The sequence below is a fragment of the Spea bombifrons genome, chromosome 1 (genome assembly GCF_027358695.1).
Source record: "Spea bombifrons isolate aSpeBom1 chromosome 1, aSpeBom1.2.pri, whole genome shotgun sequence".
Lineage (NCBI taxonomy): Eukaryota > Metazoa > Chordata > Amphibia > Anura > Pelobatidae > Spea > Spea bombifrons.
The window spans coordinates 144,845,181-144,858,497 of record NC_071087.1 but is presented as its reverse complement, the minus strand read 5'-3'; the positions used below and the strand labels follow the sequence as shown (position 1 = coordinate 144,858,497).

At 39.5% G+C, this 13,317-nt stretch overlaps 1 protein-coding gene across 2 annotated transcripts in view; it reads left to right on the top strand.

Annotated features, from left to right (window-relative positions):
* AP3B1 (adaptor related protein complex 3 subunit beta 1) overlaps positions 1 to 13,317 on the top strand; it is a 109,945-nt gene that overhangs the window by 68,966 nt on the left and 27,662 nt on the right. For both annotated transcript variants that reach the window (XM_053447976.1, XM_053447975.1), the window contains exons 21-23: positions 665 to 737; positions 1,247 to 1,353; positions 12,516 to 12,747. In XM_053447976.1, coding sequence (XP_053303951.1) covers positions 665 to 737; positions 1,247 to 1,353; positions 12,516 to 12,747 — 412 coding nt within the window. The remainder of the gene's footprint in view (positions 1 to 664; positions 738 to 1,246; positions 1,354 to 12,515; positions 12,748 to 13,317) is intronic.

Genomic DNA, 13,317 nt, shown 5'->3' with positions numbered 1-13,317 from the left:
ATCTTGTTCCAGTCTATGCCCAGTTAGCCATGTGCTGACTGCGTTGCAAAACATGTCCATGTGCCTGTGCGATTTTATTTTACGTTCCCGTGTTATTTTACCTAGGTCTGGTATTTATTTAAAAACGTATTATGTTAAGGTACTGACCCAAATATAACATACTTTTCCATTATTGTTATAATAAATAACTACAGCACAGCAGTTCCAATTGACACACCTGGTCCATTCTCGTGGTCACCATTTCTATGAAGATCACCTTTCAAGATTTGTACCAGAATCCAGAGGCGTACTTGCCTTATGGTGCTCCCCTAGACCTCACCCAGAGCATTACCCTTCAATTGCTGCTGCCGTTACTGCTATGTGACGTGATATGATGTCATATCCCTCCTCATGAGGACGGTCATCATGGGGGGTACAGCATGCTATGGAGGATTTGTTGGTTAATGGAAATGTACCCATTGGGGAGGTCATAGCTCCCATTCAGCAGTAGTCCCCAGTTTTGCGGTGGTGCCGCTGCCCCCACTGGACCTGTCACCCTAGGCCAGGATACCCCACTTCCAGAATCCATTCACTAGTCCAGGAAATTCTTAATCACTTCATGTGTTTAAAAACGTAGATAGCATTGGCCATAAACCAACTGACTGGTATATTTGTGTTTTCTCAGAAACCTGAACCCAAAGCCTCAAAAACGGAGACTACCAAGAAAAAGGACATCTCTCTGCTGGATCTAGATGACTGTAAGTATAATGAAAGTGGCTTTGACTTTTGAGGTGGCTATAGTACTTGTGCTAAGCAAACAGGCATAATTACCCCATTCCAATTTCAGAGCTCTATCCAGCTCATAGAACTTCTGATAGCTTTTTAATTATTTTCTCAGCAACCAAATGCACAGGTTCAACCAAGCTGAATATTGTGTTCTAAGCGTCGCTGGAATGGATAGCCGCTGAACACATAGCATCAATACAACAAGTGCCACACAACACACAATCCCCTGTATATTATGGATTTGTATTGTGGAGAGTGGCCTGATTAGCTGTGATAGCTTCATGAATGGTAAATGTCGCACAGTACTGAATCAATGCCAAGTTAAGAGTCTACACTATTTTAACCATACAGCCAAATGGTTAGCTAGTGGCTTAAGATCCAGGAATTGAATCTCCTATAAAGAATCATAGCATTTATAGAATCGTATCTCACTTTGTCTGAAAGGAAGGCGGAATGACCAGCGTTTTATGTTCCTTCGCAGTTGAGGTGTCGTCTCCTGTGGTGACTCCTAAACCCACCATTCTCTCTCCTGCTTTGTTGGCCGATCTACAAGGTCTCTCGCTCACCACATCATCTCCCGTCATAAATGTAAGTGGTACAAACCTCACGCCTTCACACGTCGTGCACAGCTGGATTCTTTATACTATTAATAAGTGATTAAGTAATTTATAATATTCCACACCAAATTAGAACCATCTTGCAAAATAAATACTTAGGATATCCCTTCTGTTAGGGATCCATGTAGGGGAAGAGTTTGTATTGTGCATGGAAAATGTGCAACAATTAAAATGCAAAAGTTATCTATTTAGTGTTGGTTCCCCATTTTATGCAAGAAGGAAAAAGAAGATGCCTCTCCTGTACCCTTAACTTTGTAACGTTAACATATATATACAGTATAAGCATATTCTAGAGGGGTGCGGCGTCTTGCATCAACATTGGCTTTTTTAATGACCATCCATTCTAATCAACTAAGCATGCCAATGCCTTTTATGCGTTCAGAACACAGCCCGGGTCACACTGTACATCCGTTAATGCGACTCATTTGACATGGGGTGTGATAACATTTCTGATTAAATATCTGCTACCTGGCAAGCACACCTCTCTCTCCTCCCGTTATATATAAAACATCAATAGCCATGACTCTTGTGTACAGAATCATGTCTTTAGCTGCATCAAGGCAGGGTTTGGAGGTGCCATGGTGCAGAAGGAGAGACCCAACAGTATATGAACAAATATTTGAATTTGGTATGAAGGTTTCATTCAATGAGTTGCATTAAGAGTTCATTTAACCAAAGCATTACTCCTATAGTTTGCTTTTTAGCAAACCACTTCTGTTTTCCCTTCACGTGATGAACCAAGTTTCAGTGTTCTAGCTCTAACGCTAATAAATGCCCGTTGGTTTGTAACAGATTTAGAGCTGTTGGCAGGGTACTCTCATATCCTCGCGTATCACACCATAGAAGATAAAAGAAATAAAATAAAAGTTTGTCAAGCACAATCGCCTGTATTGCAAACTTGCAAACTTCTGTAGAGCATGTCCTTTGGATAAGAAATTTCAGTTTTTCATTTAAAATTAGAACTTTTGATTACGAACCTTTTTGTGTTTTTAAAAATACACATATGTTGCGTGGAGCTCGCATATCATGACATCCCCAACATGGAAGGATATGAAATTGGTATCTCTCAGTGCTTCGTATTTGCATAATGTGAGAAATAGCTGTAAAATCGGAAATAATATTCCAAAGTCTTTTTTTTTTTTCCAACTTTTTCCTTCACTGAGAGAGAAAATGAATTTAACTGTAGGGCACATGCCGAACTAACACTAAGAAATTAATTTATTACCGCACGAAGGAGAGCTTGCAGTAAGAATAGATGAGTATATGACCCTAATATCAGAGGAATGTAACAGCCACTTATCTTAGAATATGTCAGACAGTCTATTATTCAAATCATTCACCACTGTAATTGCATACAGCTTCTATAAAGCCTATCAATAAAGCCTATTTCTCTAAATTCATAGCTGCCGCACATTATTGAAAGTATACTTTGTCCCTTTGTTTCATCTACTTGATCCGTAAATGAAGATTAATAACAGAGTATAGTATCGCAATAGCGTTTTAGAACATCCCAATGCGACCCCTTGGACCACCAGAGGGACCCACTCCGCTAACATAAAACAATGCATTTCAGGCCCATTTTGTAGATGTTGGGTTAATTGTGGAGAAATAGAGGAGAAAATATGTTTAAGTGCTCATTCTTTTTAATCAAATCACCCTCCCTTTTAAACTGATTGAAATGTCACAGAGTATGCCTTTTCATGCGTGCGTTAGTAAATCAGTTAATATGTTCTACAGGCAGGCTAAGGACGGCAAAATAATGCCGCAAATAGAATTCAGCAGTTCAGGGGGGGGGAATACATGGATACTGTGTCTTTAAACAGACTTTACATTCGGTTTATTAAGCAGGTGAAGTGTTGCTCTCACCACATGCCCATTCCCACCAGTATATGGGCATTTATTAAATACCGGGTGACTAAACCTTTGATAGCTTTTTCATCCCTGGGTGATTGAGGGGCCAACTGAAAATACTGGGATCCCTACTTCAGACCCAAAGGACCCTATAAAAACATTACATTCTTTGACTCAATAGCACAAGCCAAATGGAATTAATGAGGACTCAACTTTCGGAAGTAGTTTACCCCAAGGTTCATTGGTTTTGGCTTCAGTGCTATTTCTGTGCCAGCAAGTCCCAAATCCTGTGTTGTGGACATCTTACTGCTGCTTTAAACAATCGGTCTTGAACTGAGCTCCTCATCTTCTCATCCTCGTCCTACATCCCCACCAAGAATCATCCTTTGCTGTGAATAACTCAAGCATCACCCCGACATCAAGATCTTGTGCTCTCCTCTTCATTTCTCGCGATTATTCATTTGCAGAGCCCCGCCACTTTCACTTATATCACACCAAACCGCTAATACATGCCCTAATCACTTCTCACCTTGACTGCTGCAATCCTCCTTCATCTGAACTCCCCAATGCTTGCCTTTCCCAAAACCATTCTTCATGTCTAAGCCATACTTATCATCTTTACTTGTCACTCATCCAATACCACCCCTCTGTGCCAGTCCCTACATTGGCTACCAAGATCAACCAAGATAAAATTCAAAATCCACACTTATAAACCCCTCACCCAGTACTGGAAACATACAATTAGACAGCAGATAGGAACCGCTCAGACTGGTCTTGTCTTGGTTTTTGGATAACCATATGCTGTTCCCAAGCATGTGTTACTTCACTCACTGTATTAACCTCTATCACTTCAGCTGGGAGGCTGTTCCACATACCTACCACACACTCAATAAAGTAAAACTACCTTAAATTACTTCTTAGCCTCTGACCCTTTTAGTTTTCAATTATGACCTATTGTCCTCCCATTTCTTCTCCTTTTAACTGTACTTGGCTCCTGTATCTTTCTACGTCGCTTCTCTCCTCTCTTGCAAGCTGTACGATATAGTTCCCATAACCCCGCAATGAACGACACATACCTTACCTCACCTCTTATCCTATCCTTCCTTTTCCAGCTTCAACATTTCAGTTATTGAACACCATCCTCTAGATTGCTTACAACCTGCTCCATCCAGCACTCTGAAAGCCTTCAAATATGTTCCCTGGATACACACCTTTTCTGGGATGCCTACCATGTAACTATGCCTTAACTATTCAAAACCTCCAGCTTCCTATTGCTTTAGATTATAAGGTGTGGAAGTCAGTGGTGTATTTACATTGGGCGCTGTCCTTTCTAGCCGGCAACAGGATATGATGTCACGGGCAAAAGGAAACGAAGGAGCACTGTCCCGACTCAACGCAGCCCTCCATAGTGTTTATAGCCCGGTTCGGGAGATCCATGATATCCCTTTTAACCAGCCCATTGACTATTGCTGTTACAGGAAGCCCTGATCGCCCAGTAGGGCATTAGGCTCCCTGTTATCTGGCTGGGGCTGTTGCTCCCTTGGACCTGCCTCCCCGGGCCAGAATACACCACTGTTGGCAGCTAGAGATGTACCTTGGCAGGCCTGCTCTCTCTCGCTTGCTTACCCTCTCCTCTATGCTAAGTACGCGGGATGTTGTCATGGTCCGGTGGGCTGCATGGGTGGCTTTGACTTTGTTATTGAGTCTGTGCCGGCCAGTTACAAGAAAGATCTCTGATCTCCTCAACCAGCAACATGTTCACTCGCCAGTTTCTTTGCATACATATCTAAAAATACTGAATAAGGTTTAACCCGCGTTTAACTGTAACTGCCTAAAAAATAAAATAAAAACAACAATCCATAAAGATAAGAAAATAAGCCAGTGGCCAAATTCCTGCCGTGATCTGCTTCTGTCAGCAGGTGTTAGGGGCCAAATATGTTGCTTCAGGTTTTGGAAGGTCCGATTTACCTCCTCACATCTTATGCAGCAATCAGACATGACATGGGACATATTCATTGACCCTATGCCTTTCCAATGCTATCATTCACCAGAAGAGGCTGCCCGAGCTAGACAAGAGGCTCATTTCAATTCCAACAGTCGTAATTAAAGGTTAATTCACCGAGTCAGAATTAACGAGGAAAAATACAAATGATGGGCAAGCAGCTGCCATTATAACACAACTTTAGAACAATACAATTATGCTGTGAATTTGACAAAGGGAAAAAAAAAAGTCTACGATAATCAAACCGCGTTGTTCCATGGCTAATTGGGCTACAGAGGAGCGTTCTGTAATGAACGTGGTTTGATCACCACCGGGGGAGACACATTTCCTCCTTAATTAGCTAAAACTTTCTACAAAGTCAAGCTTTCCTATTGTTGTTCATTATTATTACATATTGTTTGTGTTCAAATCCCTCGTTTTTCAAAACTACACGAGTCAGTTTGCACATCTCAATCAAGGTGAGCCGTCGGAATGCTGGAGCAATCATTTGCGCGATATGTAACAGTATCGCTTTTATCTTGTATTTTGGCTTATATTTTTCCTGTTTTTTTGTACTCCAATTGTACTATCTCTGCCTACATAGTAAAAAAAATGTGTTTTGTTTTTTTAAATGCTGGTTATAAACAGCGATAGATAATATAGATAATTATTTAATGTGCATGCTCCAACATACACACACATATAGATCTATAATATATATAATATGTTTTTGTGCATATGTTGCTAAAATATTGGTCTGTGGAATGTTGCTAGCCTGGACATCTACTGCTTTTTGATGTACTTTTATGGCATTAAAATCAAATTGAATTACCGAATTTTTTTTTATTTTTTTTTTTATTTATTATTAATGATAATAAACCGTATTATTAATAATAAAATATTATTATTAATAAAATATTATTATTATTAATAAAATGTTATTATAGGGAGTGATGGTGTTTTAAATAACAAATAAGCCAAACTGTAATAATTTACACCATGCCTGGGAACAGCGAGCCATGCGAAGCAGCTTTTGTGAAGCCTGAGTGTCATTTTTACTGTAGTCACTGAATCCGAAACCTAGTTATGCCTAACTACAAAATAACCGCATTTTATTTCCACGGAACCCGAGGACATATCTGTCAGGGAATTCCCTGGAACAGATCAGTCTGCAAGGAGTCCACTGAATAAAAACTCAATACATTGCTGACAGATGTAATAACGCTTGGTCAACAGACATTTGAAATCATTGTAGATGGGGCTGTCTGCTATCAGCACTGTTCTTTTTAAAGCCGGCAAGGGCAGTATTAAAAAGTATCGCTCGCGGATCCTCGACAGGGACTGATACGAAGTTATCTCTGCCTCATGCTTTTAAATGTAAGCTTTGTGTCATGTTATTTATAACTTTGATCTGAAGCATGCGGAACATGCCACGGTATGGGTAACAGTTTTTATTATGTAACTTAATCACACGTCTATACCAACTTTCAAAAAGTACCGTATAGAAGTATTTTTGAATGTTTTATTTTAACAATAATATAAGTAACATTGTCACAAAGATACAATCCACACAGAATTGGAGCATTTTTTGTGGTTCCAATTTAGTTGTTATATATATATATTATTTTTTACTTTTTAGCACATTTTAACACTCATTCTGAAAGACTATGGTTGGATAACTTTTTTTGGAACATCTGGTTACTGAAAATGTGAATATAATTCATTTTTTCGCTTCTTTAGTCTTCCATGAGTGTGAACTAAGGTTGTTGTCATGGAAACAATGTATAATGGATTTTTTTTTCCCCATAAGATTTTTGGTTGAAGAGCAAATTCCTTCTATGTATGACACAAGTGTTTAAAACATGATCTGATTTAAGAGAATTCTAAAAGAGAATGATGTCTTTTAGGTGAAAATACCTACCATTATTCTGTTTCAAACAATATTTTGATATAAGGAGCACCACGAAATAGCATTTATGGGCCCCCTCTGGCTTGGGTAGTTGATAACTTTTCATTCATAATTAGTTCATAGAGAATCAAGAGACATTTCAGGGAAATTGAACTGTCAGTGGGTAGAAACAAGCATTTGACCTCATCACATTGAGTGGGGCCCATCATAATTTGTTCATTTGGTCCCCATCAGCCCAGGCTCATCTCTCATACGGCACCTCGCTGACCTTCCCTCTCCAATTCCGCTCAGTTCAGCTTTAATTATGACTCAGCAGACCTGAAGAAATATTGCTGCCGGCTGTCTAGAACCCTGAACTGCCACTCACCGAGAGATTGTTTTCTAACAGGTAATAAATGCCCGGAGGAAGTGTCGCTCTGTGCCCCCACGCAAGCACAGCCTCTTCGGAGATATTTTTTTCCACCCTTTCAAGTATGTCACCGGCGGAAAATGAAATGTTCATTTTGTAAAGGAGAAGATAGTATTACTGTGTGTGGTGTCAATGCGCATGTTGGTTCGAGGGAGCAAAACTGAAGGAGGTGGAATAAACAGAGAAACATAGAATCTGATGATGGAGAAGAACCATGTGGCCCATATAGCCGGCTCATTTTCCTTGATAGACCGTAATCAGCTCTTGGTCTCATCTCATAGACGTATGTCTATCCCATGCATGTTTAACTTCCCTTGCTGTATTTATCTCTACCACTTCTGCTTGGAAGCTGTTCCACTTAGCTCATCATATCAGTGAAGTAAAAAAAAAAGTATTTCAAAACATCTATACCCTGGCCATCTTGTTTTAGATTATGGCCTTTTGTTCTATTATTTCTCCTTGAAATATATATTACAATGTACTTTGTGAAATAAATTATTTGCTGAACATGTACAGTAAAAGGCCATTTTTAGATGGAAATTTACATTTCAGATTTTCATTTTTTATATGGTACTTTTTGAGAAATTTGTCCTCCAATCCCCGGTTCTTCGTGTTCATGTGGAGTTTCATTGAAATGCACATAATGGCTCAACTGACTTTTCCTCAACCTAAAACATCAGGAGAGAGTCTGGAAAATGTTGTTATACTTGGATTGAATGGTGCTCCTCCACCGCAACAAAACATTGATTGAACAATGCACTAAGTTACCTAAAAAAAACCCCCAAAATTTAGCAATTCTTTCCTTTAAGTCCTTCTCTTCAAAAAGAGTACTTTAAAATGAACTCTGCTTTACATGTGGTGCACAGAGGTTGCAGTCCTGCTGCCGCAGCAGACCTTCTCCTCCATGGTCTGACTGTTCTTGCCACTGATTTAACTCTATACATCAACAGACCCTTATTGGGGACGGGCTTGTGTAAAGTTTAGTGAAATTAGGGCATTTAAACCTCGGCTCCCTGGAGAATCTTCTTCTAACGCTCTCTTTAGTGAATAAATACCAATGGGTTATTTAGATGAGACCTGACCCAGGCTACAGCGAACGTTATGCCTGAAGAGAAACCATGGTGTCCGTTTTCACTAAAAACCAGACAGTACCTGCACTTATATGTCTGGAGATCCTCGGATTGTTCAATGTGACCATCTGAAGGTTTAATCAATGAGGTTAAATAATGAGTAAAACCCCTCGGAGATGTAGCAGCTGAGGTAGACGTACTTGGAAACAGGATGCTATTGATTATAAGCGACTATAATTTCCAGATAAATAGGCCAAGCACCTAGGATTCACAATATGTACAGATCACCACGCTGGCCACCTCGCACGACTCTTGGTCTTATCGCATTCTGCTTATTCTCCGTTCTGTCTTTGCTGCTTCTTTGTGATTTTGTGTTTTCCTCGGTGTAGTCATTAGGTTAATGTCCATGTTATATATTGCGGTATCTTTGCAGCGAATGCTAGGCAGCGTTGCCCTTGTTTTGGCTGTATCATGGTGTTTTAAAAAGGAAGACCGTCATAATCTGATTGCTCCTTCCCAATTTCTCTACAATTAAAATAATCTGAGTCCGCGCTCGTGAGCAGCGTATCCTTGCGGTGAATGTTGGTGTCAGCAGGATTTTCAGGTCATTTGACATAAAGGATACAGGTGCGGCGTTAGCCCGCAGTGAAGGTGATCGCTGGTTTCATCAATCACTTTGCCTTCCTTTAAGTTGATACGTAATAGAGCCCTTCAATCAGCTTCCTTCTTCTTTTGTTCACAGGATAAAATAGAGCAACGTAGGGACTCGATTTTTGTCAAGGTTATGAAAAAGATTGTTAGTTGTTTACCCTGAGGAAAAGACGGCAGCATCTGGGGGGATCCCGTGTGTCATTGAGGCATTGAGACAGCCTTTCTCTGACCCAGGACATGCGTTGGATATTAAGGAATTGCTTAGTAACTTGGACACATTTCTTGATGGACGTCATTGTGTACATGTGTATGAAATCATGTGATTGTGTGACAGGATTACGTTTTATTTCATCATTTAATGCATTACTGTAACTGCCCCTAATCATTTTTTGTAGGAAATGTATAACTAAGCTTTTCAAAGGTAGCAGCGGGTTGTAGTGTTGCCAAATTGCAAGAAGTAAGTCTGTTCCTTTATTCCCTTTCATAACCACAGTTAGTTGAAATATACCGGTGTGTGTATATATATAGATTCCCTCATAATATACGCATCTACCACTTCTGATGAGAGGCTCTTTAATTTATCTACCACCCTCTCTGTTACATAAAACTTCATTACATCTAAACCTTTGAGCCTCCTGTTTTGGATTTTGACATCTTGTTCTAACATTTCTCCTTCTTTAAAACAAACTTCACACCTGTACTTTGTTCAATCCCTTTAAGTATTTAAATGTTTCTCTTCTTCCAAACTATGCATATTCACCAACTAACCATTCACTGTTTTGAACTCTTTACAAAATGTCCTTCATTTCCCGTAGATGATCAGATCATTTTTGTTTTTACTCAAAGACCTGATGATTTTAAATGTCGATTGGACTGCAGAATGTGCTGTCCTTATGGGGTTAAAAATCAACAGCAAGACTGACCAACACAGCTTACAATCGAAAAGCAAACTGATGAACAACAAACACAAATCTGTTGTGATTTATGACTTAACCATGTCTCGAAACTATATCATTATACTTGCAGAATACATATATTATGTGATATATATATATATATATATATATATATATATATATATATATATACATACAAATGTCTAGACCTTTCAGCCTTAACGCATATAAATTGAGTTGGCTTTCCTTGCATCCTCTTCCCAGTGCTATAGCTCCATTGGTACATTTGGATAATCAAGTAGGTTAAATAATGTCCTTTGCAATGGAACCCGCTATGTACATTTCATGTCCCAAATATCTCCCTGTGTTCTCTGCTGCCTGACTTACGCCTCTCTGTACCTCTTGTGACCTCCTCTCACTTTCACCTTCAAGACTATTCATATCTTTAATGAACCACCCTAACGCCCTTCCTTGGTCATCTATACATTTAAACAACAGAGGAAGGCTGTATGATTGCACATTTATATACATCAATATATATTACTCCTAAAGAAAAGCCAGATTGAAAAGCCCTAATAAAGTACTTCTTTCTAAAAAAAAATATATATATATATATATTTAGAGGACTCTAGAATTTGCTACGAAAAATGTTGGTTTTGTTAAGGTAAAATAATCAAAGAAAAAGGTTATTGCAATATTTTAAAGATATTCAAATATTCAAGAGTCTGTAAATCGATCGGCTTTGAGCACAACGCCGCTCCTCCGTTACAAGCTTTCATTTGACGCTGTAAAAAGGGGAAAATAGAAGTTAAAAAGAAATGCAAAAACACAGACGTATAATTCATTTTGCTCCATTCTAGAAGGTTTCCCAATTTAAATCTTAATACCCTTAAAAAAGCAGACATGCTGTGGCATAAAATAACTATTAGTGACGAGTTTGTATCCTATAAATCTAACTCGAGTTGATAATATGGTCCATTACCAGCTAACTGCACAGAGTATTTTTCATTTTACACTCTTCAGTTACTTTTTAGTGAAGTGTTAAAAAATATGAAGCTTTTCTCCTCTTTAAAATTGCACGCTGTCTGTCTGTTATTAGGAGGATAAGCGCTCTTATAAATGTTTCAGTAAGCTCTAAGTAGACAGTTATGTGCCCTCACATTCCACGCTTATTTGCTTACCGTAATAAACTGATAAAATATGTGTGCTTTGCTGCTGTGTATCTATAGGCATCAGCAATCGCATAGATTTCCTTGAGAAATAACGTCGTGTCTGCAGAATTGATTGGTTATTTTCGGAAACCAAAGGTGTAACTTATCATTTCCGAATACTCGGGGGAAGTTCTATGGTAGTTTGTTTCAAAGAGGTCTGAGGTTTCTCGTTATGTTCCTTTCCAAACTAGTTTTTAGCAAAATAATTATTTTCCTGTAATGATATTTAATGTGATGGTTCTCGAATCTCCTACACCAACAACACTCATAATACATATACATATGTGTGTCCGTGGCAAAGGGTAGCCGTGCATCTACTTTACAACAACAAATTCCATCAGACAAAAGGTATCGGTTGTCTTCTCATCTCCAGACTAGCCTCGCTGTAGTAAAATGCATTTGTTTAGGTTGACCTATTTCCACCTTTTGTTCTTTGTTGAGTATCTGAGATGACTGCATGACATGAGGCTGGACACATATGTCCATACCTGGGAACTCTCCAGGTCTGACCCGGAGATTGCCGGGTGAGCGCTGCTTCTCCGGTCCTCCGGGTCAAGACCCAAATCCTCCGGGTCACGGGAGCGGGGTCTTGACACGCCCCACTCCGCGCCCATTTTCCCTTAAAAAGGGGGAGTGTCAACGGGACCTCCCACTGATGTCAGGGGAACTCCCACCGACCTCACAGGACCGCCCGCTGACCTCAGTGGGCAGTTCTGGCCACGTCCCGCAAGGGAAGGCCCTGGGTAGCCAGAGCCCAGAAGTTCCCAGGTATGCATATGTGTAGTTATGTTGCACTGTTGGAGAAGGTAGAGGCTTTACTGGCCAAGATCTTTGAGATTCTGCCAACAAGGCAGCTCAAAGCGGAGAGTCTGGATATAACGACATATTCTGGATTCTGAAGAAAGGGTTCAAATCGTGATGGTATGAGCCAGTGGAGCACAGATCTCTACTCCCTCATAACAAGATACCTCGTAAAAAAAAAAAAAATGCTTTATGTTGGCCATTAGGTCTTTGAAGGCCCCTTCTCTTCTTTTGCTTGGATGTACTTTGGCTTTCGGGACTCTTCATTAGGCGCTGGTTGCAGTTCCTGTCTGCTCTTCTCGGTTTGCTTTGTAATCCATCACCTAAAATAATTTATTTTTTCTTTCTTGATAGGTTTCCGCACCTACCTTTGTTCCGTCCAAAACATTTGAACTTCTCCATAGAATGAGTGGCAAAGGACTCGCGGCACACTACCATTTCCCAAGGCAGCCTTGCATTTACGGAAGCCAGATGATCTCCGTACAAATTACATTCCAAAATACCAGTGATAAAAAAATTGAGGATATTCACCTAGAAGAAAGAAAGATGCCAGCAGGGATGAAGATGCACGCGTTTAATCCCATAGGTGAGCGGCGCATGCTTTATAATCAGAGCGACAGTGTTTGTTATGACCTGCAAGTGATGTATTTGCAAGCAATAATGATTTTCAGTTACAGCATTCAAAGGATCATTAATTAATATGTAATGAAGTTTCCTAGCGTGTTATAGGTGGGATACAAATGGAAAATAAATATTCCCTAATAGCAGTGTGTTCAAGAGCCAATTTGCATTAAATTTTATTCTTTTATTCTTCAACAGCATTTCATCTTGTGTTTGTTTTAAAAGAAAAAAAAAAACAATTGTGTTAACAAATCCGGCGTTAATTACATTGTTGTGAACATCCTTGGGGTTTATTCAGTAAAGGGGGAGTTTCATTTTACTATTCAGTGTAAAGGGCCATCTAAAGCAAAATTCTCTAGCATGAATAGGTAAATCTGATTGAATTAAGTAATCTCTCTTGATTTATCTATACATTATACAGGACCAGCCAAGCTCTTCCTGCAGCAGAAGCTCATTTGGGCTGGACCTTCATAATGAATAGTAAAGTTAGAGAGCTGAAACACAACTTTCTTACTCTAGACCCCTTTGTGTGGGT